Below are 27,521 nucleotides of genomic sequence, written 5' to 3' on the forward strand. Positions count from 1 at the left end.
GCTATCGAAAAATATGCCTATTAAGTAACACACTACAACCCAACTTACAATGTGGCAGGTGATTCTAAAACAATACTTACCTACTCGACAATCCTACAAAGCTCATCCCTCCAGCTTTTCAATGAGAACTGTAATGGACGCTTTTAGATAAATTATTTCCCGCGCTTATTGCAGCTGTATCTCCGCAGTGTGGCGGCTAACTTATGTATTCCCCCGTAAAAATGGCTTCCTGGTTTTACGTGTGAACGGGGGTTTGGTGGGAACCCACGTTGTTTATTGGGCAAACTTATAATTGGCAGAGAAGCTTTCTCTAATATACTTCTCTCTTAGTCATAAAATATGTAGGTAAAGTGTGCAATGTGTGTAGTAGTTAGAACTATATTCGTTTCTATAGGTAACCCTGTAGATGCTTCTCAAGGATCGCTTTTTTTCGTCTTATTAAAAATACCCTCCCTAACTTTTAAGGATAAATAAATGGCTAAATATTTTTACCTTTAGATGCCTCTGTGGATCTTAAACTGCAAATTCGTCGTATTCTTCAAGGTCTGAAAAAACAATAGTAAATGACTTATTTAGGACCTCATGGCTAGAAAATATCTCATTAAAATCATCAAATAAATGTACAAGTCAACTAATACCTCTAGCACGAAAAACTTTCGACTTCGAATCGTTTGCGTATTCGAATCGCCGTCAAAAACGAAAAGTATGAAAACTTAAACACCGCCCCTGTGAACGTGACCTGAAGTGAACTCAGTATGAGAAATGGTAGAACGAAACTAATTGACAGTCGAGATCGTTGAATTCGAAGGCTGGGTATGGAATTCTGTCGAATACGCAAACGAATCGAAGACGAAAGTTTTTCGTGCTAGCTACACAGCAGTTAACCTGTCTCCGAAAGTCAAAATTAAGGAATTACAGAACCATGTCAAAATGGGTAATGTGGTGAGTGTTGTGCTGCCAAACAAGACGCGTGCTTTCTCTATTATTATTCATTACGCAATTTATTCTTCCCCAAACAATAGGCTTATTACAACCTGTAATTTAGTTTTGGAAATCGTGAAAATTTCGCCCTGACAATGGAACAAGTGGGTAATAAATGTGTGATACACGATACACGATCATGCTTAGCTGCTTCTGATGAATTGGCAGTAGGTACATTAACCTAAGGTACTTAGTTGTGAAAAGTTTACCTGATGACTTCATCAAACCTACACCTGCTTCCAAGTCTTTAAATAAATCTACCTACTTGATGAGACATAGGGAAAACTTTGACAATCACTAAACTTTGTTGCATGATATTCCAGAAAAGCCAGAAATTGAACTTAGGACCTGTCAGGGAAACTCCAGAACTTAAGTAACTACAAACAAAATGCATGTGAGTAGATAAAGTAGGTACCTACCTATCTACTTGTTTGATGTTTCTGATTCATTGTAACTAACTATCAACATACGAGCACATGAGTAAATGTGATACAAGTGCTTAGCTAGAGATATCGTATAAATGAAATTACCTATGCAAATAAAACACAGATGGCCCAATTGCTAAACAGACAGCGAAGGGGCGCCGAGCGAAGCGGAGTCGTGGTCATTTTTTCTAAACTAGTGTCGACTCTGGAGAAGTAGAGCAGAACACCATGTAGGTATGCTGTAAATGAAGATTTTGATATTTTACAAAACCCTACATTAAGCATTCTTTCTTTGAGTAGGTAGGTAAATATTAAGTTTGTGAATACTTACTGCACTTACAATAAATATCCATTGTAAATAATCTAAATTGTTTTGATTTTGTTCTGTGTGGTTCTGTGCTTGTTTTTCGACTCGGCCAATGCTTTTTTTTCTAGAATGAGGGAAAAAAAATATACCCACCACACGGTTCCTTTTAATATTTTTTTTTTGTTTGACCACTGAGGCAAAGATTGTGCTAAAAGATGCGTGGAACGAAACAGCTATCACACTATTGGTTAATGGGAAATTTTGACATTGATCAATGCCATACCTTATTGGCCGATAAAGTTCCACTTGATAAATTATCTACCAATCAGTGAATAGAATTTTTGATTTCAACCAATCACAAACCGCGTCTTGAAATATAAATAAATTGATATGGCGTAAAAGCTGATCGATGTTATTTGTTGAAAACAAAGTTTTTAATATAAATATTTTATAATACTACGTTTAAATAAGGTTACGTTATAAAAAAGATATCGTTTTAACTTAAAACATGGATGAAATAGAGAAATTAAGTTGTAGTGAGTGTAATTATAACCTATGTGGTTAGCTTGTTATTTAAAGAGAAATTGTGAAATAAATTCGTGTTTTTTCAGAGGAAGAATTAGAGAATAGCGATATGGACCAGTCAGCTACTGAAGAACTCAAAGACATTGAGGAGAAACCTAAGAAAAAGAAGAGGAGACGACGAGAAATAGATATGGTAGTCAGTCGAGTTTGGTTCTAAAATTTCAATAGGAATCTAAACATTGCTGCATATTTTGTGTGAAGAATGAGTATAGTTTCATTATGTACGATTCTACTGTCAGTACTCAGGTAATTTCTTGTTTTAGATCAAACTATCTGATGATGATGAGACGGATGATGAAGGCCTGGCCAAGAAGCTCCTGCGCCGTCTTAGTCCCGGGCCTAACTCGCCGGCGTCTCACAGGGAGCCCAGGACTTGTGTTCTGAAGGTATGATTTGTTGATGTTAACAAAAAGCTACACAACTTTTTATGGTATTAAGTTTTGGTCTAACTTAAATTCCATATTACATTATCATACTATAGCTACTCTAATGTGTCAGCAACCTCAAATGTGTCTTAATCTCCGACTGTCTCCGATAGATGTTGTTATAGTCAGCTACATTAAAAATAAATGTTATTTTGCAGGCCAGTCAAAAGCGTCGTCCCCTATCTCGTTTGCTAGAACAACTTCTTCGGAACTTAGAAAAACGAGATCCAAATCAATTCTTTGCCTGGCCGGTGAATGACAACTTTGCTCCGGGATACTCCACCATAATCAGGAAACCAATGGACTTCTCCACGATGAAACAAAAGATTGATGACAATGAATACAAATCTCTGAACTGTTTTATTGTAAGTACAGACAGCTTGGTTGCTTTTTATGCTTGTTCTCAATGATAGTATGAATTAATAGGATTTTTTCCCAACGAGTCACAGTCTTACATGATTCAGTGTGACTAGTTGGGTACATGCTCCGTTTTACAGGTTATTGCATTGTAAAAGTTAGCAAATATCAAATTTTCATACAAAAATATACAAATCTGTATCATATTTACACTAATATTATAAAGAGGAAAACTTTGTTTGGTTGTAATGAATAGGCTCAAAAACTAATGGACTGTTTTTAAAAATTCTTTCACCATTCGAAAGCTACATTATCCACGAGTAACATAGGCTAAATTTTATTTTGGAAAAAATAGGCGGGTCCACTATAGGCTATATAATGTAGTCCACGCGGGCGAAGCCACGGGCGGAAAGCTAGTGAGTTATAATTTAAGGAGGAGAGAGAGAAACAAAAAGGTAAGTACTATCTCTATACACATAATGAGCGGTGGCCAATTTTGGTTCTAACTTATACTTGTTTTTTGTTATCTCATTCTGTGTGTTATATTTTTTAAGTTTGAACCAAATAAATGTTTTTCTTTCTTTCTTTCTTTTTCTTTCTATCAAAATTCAATGCCTCTTTCCAGGGTGACTTCAAACTAATGTGCAATAACGCTATGAAGTACAACAAGGCCGGCACGGTGTACCACAAGGCAGCTCGGAGACTCCTCCACGCTGGTCTGAAGCAGCTCACCCCGCAGAAGCTGCGACCTCTTGGCAACATCCTCACTTACATGTACGAGATTCCGATCCGTGAGCTGGGCTTCGATATCGGAAAGATGGATGTGGTAAGTGAGCGATTTTTAAGTTTCAAATTGATAAAGCTTTGAAACATACCAGAAGGATGTCATACACTTATTATTTTTCCGTTTTAATGCAAATAATAACACTCATAGCTTTCTAATGCTGTACTTTAACTGTAAACAACAGTACACAATATCAAAAGTGAGTTTTTTCATTGTTTGTGTGTAGTGTTCACTAATCAACCGGCTGACAGTGGTGACTGAGTTTCATGCGATGTTCCTTCTCAGCTCAGCACTTGCTAAATGTTGGTCTCGAAGAGCTGGTAGGATAAAAAGATTATGAGACATGTAGAGGCTCCTTAAGAGCAAAATATTTGATGATTTGTAAGTACTAATTAATTAGTCTATGCAAATAAAGAAATTTTGACTTGTGACTATTTCTCAGTATCTGAGATACTATGCACACTATGTAGCAAATAACTTGACCAATGACCAAGTTTCTATTCTGCTACTGAATTAATGATAAGTGTTTGCCTACCTTAATAATAGTAACTGGTATGTGGTAAGTGTGTATTTGTCCCATCACGTCCAATCCAAGACATTTCTGCAATAATAAAAAATATTTGACTGGCTGAGTGAATGTGGATATTGGTCAATTATTGTGACCATATTTATTAGTCAATTATTATGACAAATACCTACTGTATATTATTTTCTGTTAACAGTAAAATGTGCCAAATAATATTTTAAGCACAATAAAACCTACACAAAAAATGTAGTAAATGTTTATGACCTAATCATAAAATAATGACCAAAAATCGATATTTAAGTTTCTTCAAACACTTAAAAAATAATAATAAATGGTTGTACTGGCACAAAATAACAAATCGATATCATGTATATCCGATTTGAAGTAAATACAATCGATAATCTGCAACACTGTCTGACAGAAGTGAAAGAAAATAATTAATTTGTCTACTACCCACATTTTACAGCAGTCGGAAATGTTCTTGCATTTATAATCCCGACGTGTTTACAACGTTTCGTGTGCGAAAATAATTATTTCTGTGTTATTAGACTAAAGTTTTACTAAATCACTTTTTGCAATGCAGCCACTTAGGACGTACGGGCGGAAGGTGACATTTTGCTATAATAATCTAGATTTAAATCAAATAACGTAGTGACTTGTTAGAGACTAGCATTTTGTTTTGCTTCGTATACCGATGTGGATGTTGTTTTGTGAAGTTTTCGAGTAAACTCAGTGATAGTGACCTAGTGTTTGCATGTAAAGTGATTTATTATCGGCACGATTATCGAACGATTAGTTTCAAGCCAGTGGTGAGTTAGTCTTCATTACATTTTTCACAGTAAATACAAATAGTGATGACGTCTCCAATTTCTAAGGGAAAGTTTCTTCTTAAATTATTATCAGATAATGGGAAGTTATTATGTACTTTTTGTTCTATAGACAAATCGATTCATCTAAATTAGTAGTGTAAATAGACGTAATAAGCCAATTACTTAAAATTCATTGGTAACATGAGATAGTACTGGCATTAGCCAATTTCAGCAACAAACACGCGAACTTGAGCATGGCTGGATAATATACATGATGATTCTAAAATCCTTTAAAAAATACTAAGATCCAAAAACATACCTCGACATTGCATGAAAAATCTTTGTGAGTTCGTATTATCAAATGTTTTAAATTTTATTATGCTTTACAAAATACAAACCGCACCTTGAGCTACGCTTAAGCGCAAGTAGGCAAATCTAAGCTTGTCACTCACGCGACAAATGTGACAACACCTTAGTTATGAAGGCTTAGCCCGCGATGTGGCTCACGCTTATCGGGCTCTCTGTCAATACACATTTCGGTATTCACCCTGTATAGTCCTGTACAAAAAGCCGACAGATTAATGATAACTTTCTAAAACCACTGGCATTTATCACAACTTGGGTGATTGCTATAGTAATTGGCCTATACATAGTTATTTGCATATTGGATTGTTAATAAGTAAGAGACAAAAATATTTACTACATTGGACTGCGTATTGCTCAGAAAAAATATTTGTCTCTTTTCCTCTCTTAATAACTTCCATTAGGCTTGTTTCTTTTCATTTTAGGCAAGTTGGCCAATAACTGTGTATTGGCTAATTACTATAGCGTTCACCCTATATCAAAATTCCAAATAACAGACTTTCGTAATGGCGGTTCAATAATCGTGCCACTGCATAGGCGTCCCCGCTGTTGCCGAATAAAAATGGGCGTTAAACTTATTAGCATAAGGTGCTAAAGCGAACGAGCCCGATGAAGAGCGGCGGCTCGGAAGCGGAGACGGTTTCGGACGGGCAGGAGCGCCAGGACTCCGGCGACAGCGTCAAGATACAGATGGAGGCCGCCAGGGAGCAGCACCGCCGAAGGCTGGCCAAGAAAGGTAACTGCATATTGTACTTTAAGGTGCTAAGTAAACTAGTGATGACAGCGATAGGACTCGAAGCATCACCGGGGTGCCTAAAAAATTTAATGTCGACACCCCGTAGAATACAGATTTTGAATGTTATGCCCGTTTTCACCATCAATGCCTAATTTTTAAGTTACACCTGTGAAAACAAAATTCCTGTTATGTTTTACCATAGGGGTCACTTAAAAATTAGGGATTGATGGTGAAAACGAGCATTAGTCCACCGATAGTTGGGTCAGATTCCAATTTGTATGAAGAACCGACCTATACTAAATTGGTGTAAACGCACTACAGTGTAAAGTTAACAGCCCGACCCAACTATCGGCCAACTAAAACTCTGTAGTCTAGTCTACGGGGTTTCTAAACTCATTGGCATAAGGCGAAAAGTAAACGCAAACGCAGGACATCTACACTGTTGATTACCATGCATAATAGAAAGTATTGTCATTTAAAAAGTCGGCCTATTATTTCCGATAAATGCTCGTTTTTGTTATTTCGACATTCTCGTACGCAGTCACAATAGAAAAGAAAGGAGAAAGTAATATATTGTGTCCGGACGTACCATAAATCATTCGGAAGCTGAATTCGTCTGAAAATAATCGATATTTCGATAGAGAGTGGAAAATCATGAAACCATTAATCAAACAAAATCTCTCAATAAATAATTAATTAACCTCGCCGAGATAAAATTTAAACATCAATTAATTAAAAAAATGTTTTACTATTAATTTGCTATTAATCATACAATTTATTAGATATACGAAATCATTCTACAGAATTCGTATAGTATTTTTTATTTCGATAAAGTATATTTTTTTACTGGATGCGGGCAGCGCAGGACCGTGCATTGTGGAAAACCTTGGAGGAGGCCTTTGTCCAGCAGTGAACGTCATTTGGCTGAAACGAACGAACGAACGATACTTTTTTACATCTGACATCAGACAGAATATATCAAGAGGGTGGGTAGCTATCGCTGTAGCCTGTAAAGTCGGCGTCAAATAGTTCATGACACCCAAAGTAGTCAATAATGTTCATAACACGTCTTTTTTGCAATTGGAATAAAATACATAATAAGCAACTTTTTGGCCACTTTGGTTGTCACAAACTATTTAACGCTGACTGTACCACGAGGCTACAGGGGCCCTTAGATGCCCTGAAGACCTTCTTAATTTTTTTTAGATGAAAGAGCCCCACAGAAGGACCAATCAGATTTCCGAACCGAATGTGAGCGGAAAGGCGATGTGGAAATAACGAATTCTAGTTGGCAATTCAAACACGTCTCTTCTCCGCATTGTTGGAAATTGGACCCTAAGCACGCTATGCCACTGTGACACTGCGTGTATTAAAAGTCATAAACTCATTTTATTTTTGCAATTACCCTTTTAAAAAGCACGTTTAAACGTCCCAGTATTAACCCTACCACTGCTTCGGGACAATAAATGGGCCAGTGCTGAGAAGAAGCAGCGCGAGACACTCAGTGACTATTTTATATTGTCGTAGCCTTCCCACGCATGGACTCCGAAGGCAAGACCACGCTGTGCCTGGTCACCAACACCGTGGAAGGCTCTGGAGATGAAAAGCCGCTGACCCTGGGCAAATACATCGGCAAGCTCTCGCAAGGAACGGGATCTTTGCACAGTGAGTATACTTATCTATTTATTTAGTTACTAGAGTGCTACAAACCGCTAAGGAATAAACCAGAATGCATTTTTTTAAACATCGTTTTTTTTTTAAATGATATACGCAATGATTGCGATCTGTGCGCGCATATTATGCTAGCCAGTGTCTCACATTTTAAAGTCGCAGGGCCGGCGTACGCCTCATGTCATGACCATGTTTGCCATTCTGATGTCTGGATAGATTTTGGTCTCAAAACTGTATTTTATATTCTTTGCGGATTCAGCCTATCAAACTATTTTTTTTTAAAAACGACCCATAACGCAACAAAAATACCACAATGACTAGCTTGAACTACTGTCCACACTACGAGTAAAGCTTCAACCACACCAACGCGTGCGCAGGCCAATGACAGATCGCGTGAACTGTCATGGGGTCGCGCGACCTGTCATTGGCCTATGATCGCGCCGCGATAGCGATCTGCACGCGTTGGTGTGGTTGAAGCTGAAGTAAATCGCTGCTAAACTGTCTATTTTTCAAAAATCCTCCGATTAAATTCCCTACTAACAGTCATACGTTTCCCAGCGCCTCGCGAAGATCGACGTAACCTGGCGAAAGGCGTCAAGCCACTTCACTACGGGCCCTTCAGCTCCTACGCGCCGTCCTACGACGGCACTTTCGCCACGCTCACCAAGGACGAGTCGCACCTCATCTACCACACGCTGCGTGAGTAATGATAAAACCATGATTGGTGAACCCTGAAAACCGGAGAGGCTCGCTGGAGAGCCAGCCATAGCCTGACAGCTGCAGACGAATGTCAAGTTAGGAGAGTAAGGCCCAGAACAGACGGTGAAACTTTCAAACTGGTCGCGTCATGTGTGGTCTCTCAACGGACGCTATGGCAGAAACTTAGATGCATCTCAAAAGTAACTAGCAGTTGCAGTATCGTTGCAGTTGCGTTTCACCGTCTGTTCTGGGCCTTACTCGCGGCTCCGTTTCATTGGTCTCCGGTGGACACCGTCTTGTTTTAGTGCACTTATGCCCGTTTTCACTATCAATCCCTAATTTTTAAGTAACCCCTATAAAACAAAATTTCTGTTATAATAATATGTTACCATAGGGGTCACTTAAAAATTAGGGTTTGATGGTGAAAACGGGCATTAGTCCCTGGTATAATGAGGATCATTTCGATTTTTAGCTGTGAATGCAGATTTATAGGGCTAAGAAATCCTTAATACACAGTGCAAAAATTTTTGTTCTACGACAAAAATTGACGAAGTTATGGCCAAATTACTAAAAAAGTTCACTGACCGCCCGGCGCGGGGACGATGACGTCATTGTATCCGATCCGAACGCTGCCGGCGTACTGCGTGGATAGAAAATATTTTTTTCTAGCCAAATTATCAGTTTTAGAGAAAAACTTGTAATGACATTTATTCATCAGAATAAAGTAAGCTATCGATAGGTAATTTTTAAAAATGGAAATTGTGAAAAATAACGCAAAAAATCCATACGCTCATACGATTCAATGGCACGCAGAGACGCGATTGGGGTCTCCGCGGTGGTATATTTGGCGATTTATTCAAATAAAGTGTACATAAGTGTTGTTAGAGTCATATTTTTTTTCTAAAACTGATAGTTTAGCCGGAAAAAAATATTTTCCATCCCATTAGTACGCCGGCTGCGCTCGATTGGGCTATAATGACGTCACGCGGCCTTGCGTACGTTGACTTTTAGCGGCAAAAACGGCCTATGTTTATTACTTAATATCTTCGTAAGTAATGGTCCGATTTGGATAATTCAAAAAGATATATCTTTCTTATGTCTTAAAGATTAACGTAGATACTAGTTTTATTGAATTTTCTACAACAGTACTGATCCTCATTGGTGGTCCCCATCGGTCAGTGGAAAAAGTGGAACACACGCATGCGAAGCATTTCCCGACGTAAAAAAAATAGTCAATAATCATTATCATTTCATCATAATATAGCAATCCCTTCCTGAACGTAAGCTTTCTTCAAGGCGCTTCACACGATATGTCGGCTTTTTCATCCAGACAGCTAAATATCCTTGAACATTTTATACAGGGTCATAAAAGAGCTAGTTCGAATCTGGATTATTTAACGGTCGATTGGACGACTCTACATTGATTTATTTATATGCTTTAAATTAAAACACATCACATGAGATGGTATGTAGTACTTAGCAAGTAAAGTAATCCATTTACTGACTGTAAGCATAAATAAAACATTTCTCCAACAGCGGCGGAGACCGGGCAAGGCAACGAGGAGTTGCTCCGCTTTGCACCCGATTCACCATGGACTCTATTCTACGACATGGAAGCCATGTTCCCTGAGAAGAAGACGCAGCCAGAGCCACCGCCTAAGGACGACAATGTGAGTTTTATATTTTGTATCTTTAACACAACCATCATCATCATTTCAGCCATAGGACGTCCACTGCTGCACATAGGCCATTTCCATATCTACCGGTTGGTTGGTCTGCATCTCAGTATTCTAAATTAAATTTAAGTTTTTAACATTTTTGTTTATAACATATTCATAAAATATGTTTTGGCAATTTATATTTATTTTTCAAAAATAATGTAACAAACAAACATTAAAAGTATAATTTTATCACAACGTAATATTACAAAATCATCGGTTTACATTTTAACCACTAAACAATTTTTTTAAATTATTTAGATCTTGCAAATGTACTATATTTAATTTTAAATAAGTAAAAAAGTAAAATAAAAAATGCAAAAAGTTCTCTCCGGCGGGGAATCGAACCCCGGTCTCCCGCGTGACAGGCGGGGATACTGACCACTATACTACCGAAGACTTGGAAGGTGCGGTAAAATTAGTAGTCGGTATGCGCCGCCAACCGTAGCATAGTATGACGTCATTTGAGTGCTTGCTAACGAAATTCTACAAAGTGCTGAATAGCGCCATCTATCGATAGCTTTATGAACTTGGTTGTCTCGAATGACTTGTGTTAGTCTTCGAACCGAAAAGTATCCAACATAGAGAGCGCAATATTATTTTCGTTTTTATTCATTTATTGATTTCTGTAATTCATTATAGAAAAAAAAATACAATAAATAAGTAAAGATATACACTCGACATCAAATAAATCGCACCTCCCGCGACAAGCAAACGTATGCTTCCCCACTTCCCACCAATATTGGCACCATTTAGAAGCCTAGTTCTAACCTTCATTTCATTAAAGGAAAGGTTTTTACCCCAAAAATGTGTTTTTAGAAGGATCCAGAGTCACTTCTTCAAAAAATAGGTAGTTACGCTAGAGCCAACTTTTATGGCTATAAAACTGTTAAGTTGGGATTAATCGCTATCCATCTGTTAAAGAGGACACGTGAAATCATTATTTGGTTTTATAACCATAAAAATTGGTCTAATTGATCCCATAGGTGGGCCCAAAGTGAGGTATTTTTTCAAGTCACATTTATGGTATATTTTAATCATTTATTAAGAAATTAAATGTGTTTTTCTTTAAGAATATTTATTGGGCTTTCAAATAACACCAATATTTGATTGTTGGGGCACCATGATTGTGTCAGAAGAAAATCGTTAAAGTTCGCGTCGCGGAAGGTGCGGTTTATTTGATGTTGAGTATATTATTTGATTTAGGGCATGATTGGAAAGTCTGATAATTTTCTCATAAATGTCAAGCAGTTTTTTACTGCCCGTTTTTCTTTGAGAGTCGTCAAACCTATGAACTTTAATATTTTCTTTAGTATTGTAAACCTATGTCTTCATTATCTCATAGTTGGCATTATAATTTAAAATCACAATTAATTTTATTTTCTGCCCCCAGGACATATCAAAAGTAAAGGTGGACGTCGACCAGCTGCGGACTTTATCAGAACTGGGCATCGACGTGGAGTTCTTAGCGGAGTTGGAAGACGACATCGCGGCGTCGCAGCACGACTACGGCATCGGGCCCGCATTGAGACACACCTGCGAGCTGCTGCAACGCCTGGAGAGGGAGCAGCGGGAGCGGTGAGTGTCTCCTGGCTGACATATGCTAGGCAGGGCCGTCTTTAATATACTAGGGACCCTGAGCACTTAAGGATCTGCTGCAACGCCTGGAGAGAGAGCAGCGGGAGCGGTGAGTGTCTCCTGGCTGACATATGCTCGTCAGGGCCGTCTTTAATATACTAGGGACCTTGAGCACTTAAGGCGATTAGAGTCCTCAATGACCTTGGGCGTTTGACCTTCACGCCGCGAGCAACACCCGCGTACCCCGCACCAAAAACTCCGATTTGACACCGATCAAAAATACACGGGCATAGGTAGATACAGAATAGAAGCTCTTTCTTCATACATTACTGCCTATTATTTTAAACTTAAATTGATGAACCTTGATGTCGGTGTCATTTAACTCAGGCGTAAAGGTATTTAATAAAAATAACAAAATCCATGAAGAATTTGTACGGGATAAAATTTTATTTTATTTTTCGTAAATTTTCTAATGCTTTTGTCGGTTCAGTCGTTCTCGAAATTTGAACAAATCCGACTTTATTACAAGCTTTTATTTAGCTTGCAATTTATGATGTATGTAGGTAATTACATAAATGTTTGTTCGGGTGGAATCTTGCAAGCTGAATTAGTTAGACCAACTTCCTGACGACAACTAGGCTAGATGACAAAATTTCAATTATTTGTCCGTCAGACAGATAATTAAAAAATATTAGACTCATATTTTTTATTTTCTTTCATAATTAAATAATAACAGTGCTACATCGAGTTGAAATGGCGCGATACGCCACGCTTGAGTAGAATTTTTACTCAAATGTGACGTCACGCGACATTTCAACTCACCCTTTCAGGACGACCTAACACGATCGTGCACGTTATTTCAAAAAATTCCCGCGACTTTTCTAACCAACTTTTCGGGCCCAATACGCTAGCCAACGATCGTGCAACAGTCTGTTTATGAATTAAACGCATAGGTGCGAGAGAGAAGGCAGTCTGTGTTCTTTGACACCGAGGTAAAGATGTCGACCTCTTTTGTTGAGCGTAGTGGTCAGCGTTAGTATTTCGTGATTAATTCAACTATTTTACTAGAATTTTGGTTTTAATATTTTGTTTAGTTAGTAATGTAATTCGGTAAATAATATTTTTGGCATTATTTATTTTGCAGTGGGAAATATTACATCTCAAAATTTTGTTTGCACGATAGTGATGATCCGACTCAAACCCAACATTCGGTGCCATACTTTGTATGGCGGTGAACTATTATATTTTAATGCTTTTAATTAAATTTCGGCTTTTAGGAACAGAATTAACGGGTGAATTGTTGCTTCAGCTTATTGGGTATGTCAATTATTCCGAAATTGAAGAGATGGAACATGATGAAGGCAATGTAGAACTCTTGGTTTGCCATTGATGCCTACTGATAAGCCTCAATTACCTCCAAGACCGATACTGTGCCAATAGCTCTCTAAAAGTCATCGGAAAGCCATGTGACTGGCCAAAGGGTCTTGATACAGATGCCATTGAACCAGAGGGATTATTACTATCCAGAACTATTGTCAGTAGTAGTAGTCTCCTTTGACCTACAGTGAAGGCTTTTGACGATATGTTTTTTGAACATGCAGCTGTTTCTACCAATAATTATCCGCAAAACGGGAAAAGTATTGAATACCCCAGTAAAAAAGTTCAACAAGTAGTTTGAATTAATTTCTTCATGGGATGTATTCCGTCCCCATGCATTCACGTGTATTGGCGTCGAATAGAATGAGATTAGCTTTAGTTGATGACAAAATTTTCAGAGATCTTTTTTCAGTTTTAGTGTGGCTTTTCATGTAGTAAACAGTGATGGCTTCATCACTGTTTACTACATGAAAAGCCAGTCCTGCAGTAGGAAAACCAGAATTGAGTTTTGGAAGGAAGGGCATGCTGTGTTTACTCAAGTCTAGAATGCTTGAGACAAAGTAGAAAGCCAACATTGTTTTTTATTCCGTAGACGAGCAAATGGATTTCATTCTCTGGGACATGTTCACATGGTTTTTGACATTTAAAAAAACAAAGCCACATTCACAGCAAGAAAAATAAGGACATCAAGCAAGAATCCCAAATATTCATTAGTAATGACATTGTTATTGTAAAATGTATGGATAATGGATAACAAACCCGTCTTAGTAGCATCCAATTTTACATCAGGAGAGGATTTTTTCCTCATCAAGAGATGTAATAAAAATCTACTAGTGCCTACCGTTTTAGCTATTTTAAAATGATTTGCAATTTAAATCAGATATAGGGGAGAGTTCGGTATATTGTACCGCCGGGTAAATTGTACCACCCTCATATTTCGTAAAGTATTTATTGAATGTCTGTAACTGCAACACTCAGCGATACACAACTAAAATCAATTAATATCGGCCATGTGGTTTTTGCCGTGACAACAAACACGTGTGTTTTATTTTGAAAAGTATTTTTTCATTGTTTTCAAGTAACTTTTGACAATACATGTTTAGTTTGTAATTTTGTTAAATTTAATCACAGGGTGTTTCTAATATATTATTTAGAAGCGTAAATTAGTGTGGATTACAATTATTTGAAACATTTTTCGGTATTTTGCAACTCAGCCAAAGAAAAAATTCATTTTGATCGCTAATGTCAGTTTGCAGCGAGTGACACAACCTCCCCGTCTGAAGGCCAACGGCCGACTGCCGCCCGCACCCCGCGAAGGCCCCCTCAACAGCAAAACGTTCGGAATTTATCAAAAGTAAAATTTATGAATGAAAGTAATGTTCGATTGAAAAACGCAACGTGTCATTTAAAGATTAAAGAATTCCCAATCTATTCGTGCAAAAATCTTTTAAATTAACATAGCCGTTTTGGAGGAGTAGGGAATTGAAGTAAAAAATCGATGTCCCGTATTTATTTTTTTAATCCAAAACAAAGAGACGTAGCGAAAATTCAAACGTCACAAATGTAGTCCTTGAACTGTTGTATAACATATATTTTTTTCAACTATTTCTATCCAGCAGTAAAAGAGGAGTAGGCTTTACAAAATGCCCATTTGGCGCGGATTGAGGACTCTAATCGCCTTAAGGATCTGCTGCAACGCCTGGAGAGGGAGCAGCGGGAGCGGTGAGTGTCTCCTGGCTGACATATTTTATGCTCGTCAGGGCCGTCTTTAATATACTAGGGACCCTGGGCACTTAAGGATCAAGGTCACAGACGACCAGCTGCGGACTTTATCAGAGCTGGGCATCGACTTGAAGTTCTTAGCCGAGTTGGAAGACGACATCGCGGCATCGCAGCACGACTACGGCATCGGGCCCGCGCTGCGACACACCTGCGAGTTGCTGCAACGCCTGGAGAGGGAGCAGCGGGAGCGGTGAGTGTCTCCTGGCTGACATATGCTCGTCAGGGCCGTCTTTGATATACTAGGGACCCTGGGCACTTAAGGATCTGCTGCAACGCCTGGAGAGAGAGCAGCGTTAGCGAGTCTCCTGGCTCGCTGACATGATTTTTTTTAATACAGGACAAGGCAGGTGTTTGACCGCAATCGTACCTGCTGTTAAGATGCAGTCTAGGATGGTACATATCTGCCCTGTAAATGCCTATTCACTCTTGCCTTGAATATGTCCGGTCACGACTGTTAGCGTCACTTGGCTTACTTGACGATGTCCTATGTCCCCTAGATGGGACAGAGGGCGTCCACAACAGTCCTCCATCGCTTTCGGTCTTGAGCTTCGCGTTTGATCTCGCTCTATGTCTTGTCGATCTTCTTCGCCTCGTCTGGTACCGTGCGCCGCCAAGTGTGTGCACTTATTGTAAGCTAGGGTACAGGTGCATAAAAGCAATGATAGTTTCCGTCGCGCCGCTATGAAGGTTATGTATTTTTTGACAACAATAGGAGTCTAGCGTAACCAAACTGTGTGGATAGCCGGATGTCCACTAGAGGCAGCCTAAACCACAGCACACAGCACGACTCGTTGCGAGGAAAAAATAGTCGCCGCGGACTGAGCCTCATTTTGTCGCTCAGGACGAGGCAGCCGCTCAGCCCGAGGCTGCCTCTAGTACATACGTGACTTATAAAATATTTATTTCTCTTCGCAGGCTGTCAGCGCCGCCGCCGTGGCACCTATCTCTGATACCAAGACCTTCTGGCTCGGAGCGCGAGGTGGCGCGCCAGGTGACGTCATGCCTGCGCGGCATGGTGGCGCGCGTGCCGCCGCGACACGTGGCGCCGCTGCACAGCGTCCGCAAGGCCATGGGCGTCACCCTGGACCACCTGGGTGAGTCCCCGGAGACTGTCTCTCATAGCGACCCTCGGGCTCGGAGCGCGCCAGGTGACGTCATGCCTGCGCGGCATGGACCACCCTGGACCACCTGGGTGAGTCCCCCGGAGACTGTCTCTCATAGCGACCCTCGGGCTCGGAGCGCGCCAGGTGACGTCATGCCTGCGCGGCATGGACCACCCTGGACCACCTGGGTGAGTCCCCCGGAGACTGTCTCTCATAGCGACCCTCGGACTCGGAGCGCGCCAGGTGACGTCATGCCTGCGCGGCATGGACCACCCTGGACCACCTGGGTGAGTCCCCCGGAGACTGTCTCTCATAGCGACCCTCGGGCTCGGAGCGCGCCAGGTGACTTCGTTCCTGCGAGACATCAACATCATCATCATCTCAGCCATAGGGCGTCCACTGCTGAACATAGGCCTCCCCAAATGTTTTCCATGTTGCCCTGTTGGTAGCGGCCTGCGTCCAGCGCCTTCCTGCTACCTTTATGATGTCGTCGGTCCACCTTATGAGTGGACGCCCCACGCTGCGTTTTCCGGTACGCGGCCTCCACTCTAGAACCTTGCTGCCCCATCAGCCGTCAGTTCTGCGTACTATGTGCCCTGCCCATTGCCACTTCAGCTTGATAATCCGTCGGGCTATGTCAGCGACTTTAGTTCGTTTACGAGGCATAAATGATAATGAACCTGCGAGGCATAAATGATGTATACTCATAAACGATCCTAAACGAGATTATCGTGACCTGTAGTGAGACATAGTACCATCAACAAAGTTGACGCTTGAACACTTAAGGCTTCAATTTCTTCGCAGCGAATTGATCCAACCCCTACCATGTGTATTTTTTTCTTTTTTTAAGTAATGGACAAGACAAAATACAAAATTGTGGGCGGGTCATTTCTCGTGCAAACGAAATGTTTAAAAATTGATAATACGTCAACTTTGTTGATAGTAAGATGTTACAAAATGCTTGTATCAGATTTAATGATTGATAATTATTCACCTTAAAGTGGCTACTCTTTTTAAGCTAGCTTTGCTGTGCGATCAAAATGTTCAAGATTTATTTTCAAAAGAATATCATGTTTCAATGACAACCTCGAAGAAAGCGCGGGCGAATGATGATACATTTAGAATATAAGATGTTTTGTTATTATTTAATATTTTATCTGTTTACGTACGTAAATAATTTTTAATTTCGAAATATTCCAGACACACCGATGGCAGTAGACGACTTTGAGCTGGAAATGCACGAGCCTCGGGACACCGCATCGGACCGCGACTCCCGTTCAAGCCATGACAAGTGACCGCGAACGAGCTTCAGCGATTGACCAAGAGATGGCGTTAAATTCGCTTTACATGGCGCTAAAAAAGTTTAATTATTTTTATGGTAATGGTAGAAAAAAAGACTGCCGTGGGTTATATTCAATGATAACATTGAATTAGTGCAAATAATATGATTAGAATAATAAGCTGATAGTTTCTAAAACGAAAATAAACTTGTATTTGTATGGTATTAGATAATTTAGATGTACTTATTCTAAACTAATAATGTTAATTGTTAAGATAAGAATAACTACATAAAAAGAGAGTAAAATCTGATTTATCTGTAAAATCTTGTTTTCTTTTATATTTTCCTATAATAAAAGAAATATTGTATCCCTGTAATTAAAAAAAATAATGTCCCACAAATATTTTCATACACACCATATTTCTAAGTTAGCGCCCTCTTGTGACACATTCCTGTACTTAATTACGGACATCGTCTGTTCGTTCCCTTCATGTTATTTTCAACCCATGTACTTACATAGTTCCCAAAACGAATGTAGATGTCGTTGTTACAGTTTCCATTTAAAACAAGAGATGGCGTCACTCTCCTCAAATTGAAAAATAATTTTGGTGAAAAGTTTTGAAGATGATGAAATTGAAGAAAATTCTACTATTCTGTGCCAGTACTACTCTAAGCGTGCGGGTAAGTCTCTGCATACTTTTTAAAATGAAATAATATGATTTTACAGTAGCTTGCTGAAACCCAATGGAGCTATTTATTATAAGTATGTAATTTGCTTGAATGAAACCGAAAAGTAGGTAGGTATACATAATGGCCTACTCGTTATACAAATTTAATCATATTAAGTTTTGCTATGATTAGGTATTTAAAAATTTATTTTTTCTTCTTTTATTTTATTTTTTCTTCTTTATGTACCTTTTTACACTTGTAATTGTCATTTTTTGTCCCGTGCCAAATGAATGAAAGATTTATTATTATTATTATGTTTGTACGCTTTGGAGCTCACGGGCCAAAAGTGGCCCGGTCCTTTGTAAGGCTTGCGTGGGGATACAGGTCCAACACGTAGAGGCCGTTTTAAGCGCAAAATAATCGACAAAAGTGAAAGTGATGCACATGCTGGATCTAGTCTCTGACTATATCATGGGATGTAGTCAGAGACCATCCCCAGCCTGTGCACAGGAGCTATTGCAGTTATTGGAGAATGGACTAGGGTTATGGATGAAGGATGGAGGGACTGGTTACTGGGCTATGGATGGAGACTACGGGACACTTGCCTGGTTCATAGTCTCTGACTGAAAAAATGGCAGGCGGTGACTAGCCAGCGACTAAATGGCCCCCCCCTGGCGTCATGAGTCGTATAGACCGGACTGAGGGGCAACATTGGCGTCTGCCAGCTCAGGGGTGTAGCGAGGTGTGCTGCGCTTTCTCCGAGGTTACTCGCGGCGTTATGCCCTTTAACACTTCCACCCCTGGAGCATATAGCTCTAGCGACTCCACTCTGGCCGGCCGGTTAAGGCAAGCCAGAGGTGAAAGTCCTGCAGACCCTCTCGGATTCCACTTCGGCAAGCCGAAGACGAGGGTCTTGACCGACTCTCGGGAGCACTCGGATTAACAACTGGCCCCGTGGTGTCGCTACTCACCAACAGCTCGCCATATTATTATCATAAAGTTTGAATACTTAGTAATTTTTATTACAACTCTGTTGTTGTCCTTAATAAAATAAAGTATTCGTCCAACAAGTAAGTTGGTAAGTAAATGATTGTTGTCCTTTAAGGTCTTCAATCCTTTGAAGCCTTTGAGGCTTGTGACACGAGTGAATGAAAGTGGCTGAAATATCAGTTTCCGAAGATTATGTAAGATTATTTTTTAGGGAAACTGCGCGAAGATTCCCTTCAAATTGACAACATGGAGAAATTAAAACTGTTTGTTTTGACAACCGATTAATATCTCTTTATCAATTTAATAAGAGTCATCCTTTTATATCGTGGTCTTTGCTAAACTAAGTCATAATCCGCATCTTCTAAAGCATATTGTAATACATACCCAACTTATTTTAAAAAAAAACCCTTTATTGATTTGCCATAGGTAAACACTGGATGCGTTCTGCGCATATTCAGGCAAAGTGAAAAATACAACGAACAACCCCAAATAAAACCAGAGATAATGTAAATAAAAACTTGTAAAAACACATCATTGTTTGTTTAGGTAAAAGTAGGCAGCTTTTTTAACCAGGAATATGCTCTCTGTCCATCTACCACGGGGAGACGGCAGGTTATGTGGGGCTCAAACCCACTAAAACCTGGGATCAGGGGCGTAGCTACTAAGGGGCAAGGCGGGGCCCCCATGCTCAAGGGGCCCTCGTATCCTTACCAGAAAATCTCAATTGAACTGAACTTTGGAAATTTCTCCCATTTTCAAAATAAATAGAGAGAAATTGGAAAGTTGTATCAGGAGTAAGTAAGCTTAATGTCAATAAACTTGATAAAACCTCATTTTAGATTGTAGTGGGGCCCCATTTTTTTTGCCCAGGGCCCTTGGTTACCTAGCTATTCGCCACTGCCTGGGATATTTTCTTCCTTCAGTCTATGTATTTACCTACACTATCAAACCCACTATCATTTGTTTTAAATGTGACAGACAATACGAAGTCAATTTCTAACCAGCTACCTCAGCAGTGTCAACATGATCAATCAATAGCCAATCCACCCCCGACTACTTACTCCCGCGCACGTCGCGTGCAATGCGCGTGTGACCGCGCGTGCGCGCGCTTCACACGCGCCGGGCCCCCTCGCATTCGCAAAGTGCGATTAAACAATTGATCTTTTATGGAATAGGAGTTAAAAGTATGAAAATATTCGCACTTGACTCAGTTTCATGAACACGAATAAGATTTTTATAAGAATTAGGAGGTACTACTTAATTTGTGACGTTATTTTCCTTACGTCAGAGGTAGATCTTTAGACATACTCTGTAAGGTAGATTTACCACAACAGTCCAGTGAACGAGGGTGACGTCACAAACTTAAGTCGTCAGTCCGTTTAAACAATGTATTAATGGATTGATTGGGGTAGAGTGGATTTTGTTTAAATTTTCCATACTATTGACTCAACTCCATCAAAAATTTATAACATCATTAATAACAGCCGTTGAATGTCCACCGAAAATGAGCATCAAGCTTTCAAAACGCAACGGTAGTAATGACATTACTGTGAGATTATTTTACCTATTATCGACTGTTTTAGACAAATGTTATCGTAATGGAAATTTCTCGTATTGGAAATATTATCTTTCCTATAGTGAACATTAAACAATAGGTAGAAACCATACGCACTATTAATCGTCGTGCATATTATTTGCATTACACATCGAACAATCGCACCACCCCAACCACCCCCGTCACCTACATTCACACGGGAACCTATCTCTCTACGTAGTCCCAAATAACATAAAACAGACCAATATAACCCCTATTACACACTGTTTAAGTCCACAAGTTGCACCCTAGGGAGCTTCCGAAAAGCTATATTCTAACCAAATTAAACCTTATAATCGTTGTGATAAAGTGCATTATGGTGGAGGTAACATGATACGAATAAGTAACATTTTTTACTGTAAATTATACTTGCCCCGTTAAGTTCAGTGGTATTGACTGATCGTAATTATACAATAGAATACGCTTCCATTTGATTCGTTTTGTTACACACAAAACGTGCCTTTTAGGAAGCTCGTTTTACATTTTATGGTATTGAAAACATTATGATTTTAGCTACGAGTACGTCCGTTGTCGTTAAATAATTTATTTTTGCACTTGTTTCGATAACGTGACAATTTAAATTAGGCTATATTATTACAAGTTACAGTGGCGAATGCCTTTATGGTATTTTTGGGAAAAAACAGGAAAAACACAAGAAATATTTATCAAACTTTAACTACCTTATATGAGCTACTAAAAGCCTGGGAGACCTTTCAAAGAATATCTTTTGTTGTTTAGTATGTTCGTCACTATGTGCATTCAATTTAAGCCGGCGATCGTACGCTCTACCTACCTCAGCTATGTGCCTTTTTTACAAAATTATAAGGTTTTTTTATGCAGAACAAGGTAGGTAGGTATTTGACTGCCATCGTATATGAAAACCTAAACTATGAGTATTTCTGAAAAACCTAAACTAAAATGGAAACCTTCGTGCCCAAAGTAATGTCACAAAAAGTATCAATTTAATCCAGTGCACACACTTTCAGTTGATACGACACCTGTATTAAAATCCCACAAGGATTGTGCTGACCCAGTGACCTTTGGCGCGGCCTCCGTCCATTGACTCGACCCTTACCTACATAGATAAGGATCAGCAATTGGTTTACCTCCAAAGGTATAGCCTAGAGCAGTGTTTTTCAACCTGTGGGCCTCCATAGGGGGGTCGCGAAGCCTCTATCCCCTATAGAGGTCGCGAGATTTCGAATTTCGAAAAAGATTGAAAAACACTGACCAGAGAGTGAGAGGGACTAATCCGTCTGCGGTCAAAGACAAAGTAAATCTTGAGGGCTCTCGTCCTTTTGATGTGTTTGGGTTGAGGAATCCCGGCTTTTTCAGTCGGTTTTGTACTCTCACAACTTATTTTTCACATTTGGCATATTTCCACATAGCGCACTGAGGAACTTTTTCAAGGTCAGCTAAATCTTAGTTTGAAAATGAGGCTAGAGATTACTTAAAATTTCTAAAAACTGCTGAAAATTTGTTTGATTTTTTTTTGTAATTGTATATCAGCAGCTGTGATTCGGTATCAGCAAGCGCTTAAGCGATCCAAGGTTTAAAGTTTATTTGACGTTATTATTATTGCACTACATTGCTCACTGTTTTCATGTTTATGAAAAGTACTGAAATTAAATACGAGTAATAAACATCAAAAGTGAATAATTTCGAGTTGCGACTGAAACTCGTCTTAACAATTTTAATCCTAATCCCATATCACAAGCAGTATAAACCACTATCATAGCGAGACCCGGACACCCGGCGACCTGTGGGCTCAGTACCTCTAGTACGAAAAACTTTCGAGTTCGTTTCGTTGCGTATTCAAAGTGTCATCGAAAAATTTTGTATGAAAAATTAAACAGCGCCCCCTATATTATAGCCGCCCTAGAGGGCGCTGTTTAATTTTTCATACAAAATTTTTCGATGACACTTTGAATACGCAACGAAACGAACTCGAAAGTTTTTCGTACTAGAGGTACTGTTCGTTGATCCACTCAGCCCGGTAGTTGCATGCACGACACAAATTGATTTTGCCACAAAGCTAGCCGTTGGAGAGCTTTCGGCTAACGCGTATTGATTGCATCCCTGCGCTACGCGTCCCCAATTGACTTACAAAATGTTATGCTGATATCTGATTCATCATCTCAGCCATAGGACGTCCACTGCTGAACATAGGCCTCCCCCAATGCTTTCCATATTACCCGGTTGGTAGCGGCCTGCGTCCAGCGCCTTCCTGCTACCTTTATGATGTCGTCGGTCCACCTTGTGGGTGGACGTCTCACGCTGCGTTTTCCGGTACGCGGCCCCTACTCCAGAACCTTGCTGCCCCATCGGCCGTCAGTTTTGCGTACTATGTGCCCTGCCCATTGCCACTTCAGCTTGCTAATCCGTCGGGCTATGTCAGTGACTTTAGTTCGTTTACGGATCTCCTCATTTCTGATTCGATCTCTTAGATCGATATCTGATTAAAATCTGTAATTATACATCTGTTTTATCTAAATCTAATTAATGTTTCATTTCCTTGAAGCATATTCTGGTATTTCAATTAGTGATATTAAGTTCGTTCAGTGTAAAGTTTCAGCTGAATGTTAAATTAAACAGGAGACCTTCATGCTCGAATTCCATTGTTATCGAATAACGAAGAAGCGAAGTAGCGACCCGCCAGGCAATGTAATACTTGCTATGTTAACTATCGATTCAAACTAACTTATCTATATGATTAACTAGCGACCGCCAGTGACTTTTTACACGTGGATCCCGTTTTACCCTCTTAGGGGTGGAGTTTCGTAAAATTTGTTCTTATTGAGCATCTACGTTCTAAAAGAAACCCCCATGCAAAATTTCAGACTCCTAGCACTTGTAGTTTCTGAGATTTCGTGATGAGTGACTGAGTCAGTCAGTCAATCAGTGACCATTCGCTTTTATAAATATAGGTAAGTAGGTACATTTAAAAGAAATTTAAATATCCTTGGACATTTTACACTGCGCCGCTAGTCCCAAACTAAGCAAAGCTTGTACTATGGGTACTAGTCAACGGATATAAACATACTTAAATACTTTTTTTTTTTGTAAATACATACATATTATACATAGAAAACACCCAGACCCGTCACAGAAATTAAAATTCATCATTTCAATTTCTGCCCGACCGGGAATCAACAAAATAAAACTTTTTTTAGTTTTTGAAACAAGTAAATAAAACTTTACTATATCAAATTGTTACTCTACGCATAAAATATTCGCGTTGACCAATTACATCACTATGTTTGTATCAAAGTTAGTAACTTTGTCGTCAACCCAGAAACCGGTGGTAAATCACGTTGAAACGTCACACGCTTGTAAACACAATAACTCTGTAACGTAACACGAACGGAAGCTCGAGGCAAGCTTTGTCAGAACTACTTCCGAACTTTCAGGCTTTCAGCAACGTACGTAGTTAGCTAACACTCCCACTTCGCGCGTCGTAAACAAGTCGCTAGTTGACCCCAAAACTAAGCTTTAAGTTTAAACGGAGGTCCTTCACAGAGCACTCGAGAAACCTTTGAGAGTTTAAACGTTCGAGGGCTTTGGAAAAAGCTTGGCGCTTTTGATAAAATGGCGACTTGTGTTTTATAAATATGTTTTTTCTTAACTAGGCTAATTGGCTAGTTTATTATGATAAAATAAAGTCTTACACAAAGTAATGGGTAAGTTTTCTCGCAGATCCCGTATATGGCTTTTAGACCTAACGAAGGTAAATTGAAATTCAAAAGCCTAATTACAAAATTACTTAGTTTGTAAATAGTTTCATGAGTTTCAATGGACTCGCTTTTCAAAACGGCCCACCTTGCGAAATAAATAAGGACTTAACAGTGTCGGGCCGCGCTAAGTGCCCTGGGGTGCTCCACAAACTCCACAAACCGCAAAGAGAATTCTTGAGTGAGGTTCAGAACTTGAAGTTAAAGGCTGCTTACGAAGACAGCTTATCTTGCTCAGTGTTATGAACGAAACTAGTTCATGCCGGTTTCCTATGTTATTTCTCCCTGATTTTCTTACTTTTAAATGTTTGTTTGATTTTTGTTTTGATTGTTTGAATAATGAAATGGTATTTTAAAAAGAAAGATGCAGATTTTTTACGACTATAACCTCATTTTCTTACTACAATTACCTACTCCTGTGGCTTTAAACTCCTTCACAAATATTTTATTCTAAGCAGGTACCTACTCTTTTTGTTTATTTTTGAATGGTAAAGGCTTTTGATTCGCAAACATTCTTCCGCAGTTCATCACACATCAAACATGTTTATAGATCCGCGTTCAAGCTTAAAAATAAACCATAGATAACCAGCAAAACAAACAAAAATATTGACTTAATTCCCACAAACGCATCGAAGGCTAATCAAACTCGCATAACACACAAAGGCTTATCTACAAAAGCTGCCTTCCACAAAGAACCGACCGACAAACTTACGTTTGCAGCCATAAATGTATGAAATAAGGCTCTTTACGTTCTATTTTCGCCACTCGACGTCAACAGTAGCGCCTATTACTTGGGTTGCCAACTCGAACAATACAGTTAACCGCGTATAAACCCATTCAATTTAAAACTCTACTCGTTTACCTTAAAGCCTATCATTTTTTAGGCTGCACACCAAAGGGATGAATTTGGCACCTGTCAAAAAGTCCCACCGACTCTTCTCACGCCTACAAAAAACGGGTTACATCTTAAAGTCGAAAAAATATACTTTGAAGAGGTTTTTTGGTGATTTTTTAAGGCAAATCTGATCGGCTGAAGGTTGTGATATAATCTGTATTTACCGAACGCCCGAACTACTTTCAAAGGAATAGAACTAACGTGATATACCAAGGTTTAAGTAAATGAGTTATTCAACATAAGATCTTACCACAAAGCTGCTCAAAGAATTTGCATCTTATAAATAGGAAGCATGTTCTATTTCCTTGAGGTGGTTTTGTTTTCAATTAATTTCAGCGCGCTCTTAAGCTATGCAATTACAAACGCTCCATCAAAATATGCGCCAAAAGGAACAATATCGAACGACACATGAACTACAATAATTATCGCCAGTCGAAAAGCGGCTTTGTTTAGTCAATGGATCCTATTTTTTCTATTTTTTTACAGTCCTATCAATGAAGAGCTTATAAAACGGATTAAACGCGGACAATGGTTTCAAGTGCGGGTCGACTTCAGCCCTGATGGGATTACATGTCTCAAAAGACGACACTTTTGACAAAAAAACTCGTTAAAATCTTGCAAAGAATAAAGCTAAGGCAAGCAAGATTCGGTTTATTAGCGTGGTTCTTTATTTTAGTTAAAGTATTAGCACTCATTTAAAAAGCTACCTCAATGACAATTATTTTGCTAGAGAACATAAGAATTGTATTGATGAGACATGAATGAAACGACTTGATTAGAAAAGTTTTCTTCAGTTAACTGTGCTGATTTACTAGTTCATTTAGATCTTTGAATTTCATATTTTTTACTGAAAACAAAGCTTAGCTTTAATAGTTATCTTTAATTTTGTATTTTTAATGCTAAACATACATCTCGGAACATGTTAGAACGCCTAAAAAATATTTAATGTTTCGGACTCTATCTTTCATAAAAACTCATAAAAAAACAAACTCATTTATTTTTGCAAATAGTTAATAGGCTTTTCATAAGCACTTTTACACGTCCCAGTATTAACCCTACCACTGCTTCGGGACAACAAATGGGCCAGTGCTGAGAAGAAGCAGCGCAAGAAACTTAGTCACAATAAAATTGTTTTATCGATTTATTAATTAAGCACGAAAGTTCTCACAATGACAAGTGACAAAAGGTTTCAATAGAAGTCCTAATATTGTTAAATTGTCACTGATCTCCACTTCTGCAAAACGTCGGGAACTTCCAAAGATCTGCCATCTAACTTAATCTGTCCGATGTTGTTGATTTGTATGCAAACTTTGCTCGTAATAAAGCTCTAAAGTTTAAATTCGAAACAAAGTTTGGCAAGTAAAGCTTCGAGCTTTCTAAAAAACTTTTGATTTAAAAGGGCAAGAGGACTTACGGAAAACAACTGGCTTTATTATTTTATCAGACTGAGTGATCCTCTTTTTAAATTCTTTCGCAATAGGTACTTTTAAGTAATGCTATTATTGTATACCTTTATGTATTGACTCACATTAGTGTCTATGATTTACTGTTATATGACGTATATGCTTTGACTCAGTGTCTAGAATTTACTTTCTAGGATGATGTGTCTACACGCTTAACTCATTATCGTATCAAAGGCTGTAGTCTATGTGTGAATTGAAACCACCGAGGTAACAACCTTTAAATGTGGCAATAAAGCATCGACAAGTTGTTGTCTCAGTATCAGTATCGGGCCTAATAACTGCAACTGTTTTGGCCCGTATTTTGAAACGTTCAAAACCTATTGCTTAGACCTAGTCGCGTGCCGAGCGATAGTGACGTGTGCCGCACGCCGATTAAACGCGTGCGATGCACGTTCAAGGGTAGCTAGAGCTTTCAAAGCAGACCACTAATTGTTGACAAAATCCCAACTAATATTATAAATGCGAAAGTAACTCTGTCTGTCTGTCTGTCTGTCTGTCTGTCTGTCTGTTACGCTTTCCCGCTTAAACCTCGCAACCGATTTTGATGAAATTTGGCATAGAGATAGTTTGAGTCCCGGGAAAGAACATAGGATAGTTTTTATCCCGGTTTTTGAAACAGGGACGCGCGCGATAAAGTTTTTCTGTGACAGACAAAATTCCACGCGGGCGAAGCC

At 39.2% G+C, this 27,521-nt stretch overlaps 1 protein-coding gene and 1 non-coding gene across 4 annotated transcripts; one reads left to right on the forward strand and one right to left on the reverse strand.

Annotated features, from left to right (window-relative positions):
• Nucleotides 1-2,090: 2,090 nt before the first annotated feature.
• Nucleotides 2,091-17,689, forward strand: LOC114362650 (Bromodomain containing 7/9). Of its 3 annotated transcripts, none has more exons than XM_028318122.1 (12): nt 2,091-2,249; nt 2,325-2,434; nt 2,562-2,684; nt 2,882-3,088; nt 3,706-3,906; nt 6,145-6,298; nt 7,826-7,963; nt 8,528-8,668; nt 10,205-10,338; nt 11,780-11,964; nt 16,039-16,217; nt 17,427-17,689. In XM_028318122.1, exons 1-12 carry the CDS (start codon nt 2,222-2,224, stop codon nt 17,519-17,521), a joined length of 1,695 nt encoding a protein of 564 aa, XP_028173923.1. In that variant the 5' UTR covers nt 2,091-2,221; the 3' UTR covers nt 17,522-17,689. The 3 variants fall into 3 exon arrangements, with proteins under 3 accessions (XP_028173923.1, XP_028173925.1, XP_028173924.1); XM_028318124.1 differs by having other exon boundaries at nt 6,160-6,298; XM_028318123.1 differs by having other exon boundaries at nt 2,325-2,431.
• TRNAD-GUC (transfer RNA aspartic acid (anticodon GUC)) lies at nt 10,714-10,785 on the reverse strand. Its single transcript has one exon. It is a non-coding gene; the product is annotated as a tRNA-Asp (tRNA).
• Nucleotides 17,690-27,521: the final 9,832 nt, after the last annotated feature.

Source organism: Ostrinia furnacalis, unplaced genomic scaffold (genome assembly GCF_004193835.3).
Source record: "Ostrinia furnacalis isolate ACB-3 unplaced genomic scaffold, ASM419383v2 OfSCF6657, whole genome shotgun sequence".
Taxonomy (NCBI): domain Eukaryota; kingdom Metazoa; phylum Arthropoda; class Insecta; order Lepidoptera; family Crambidae; genus Ostrinia; species Ostrinia furnacalis.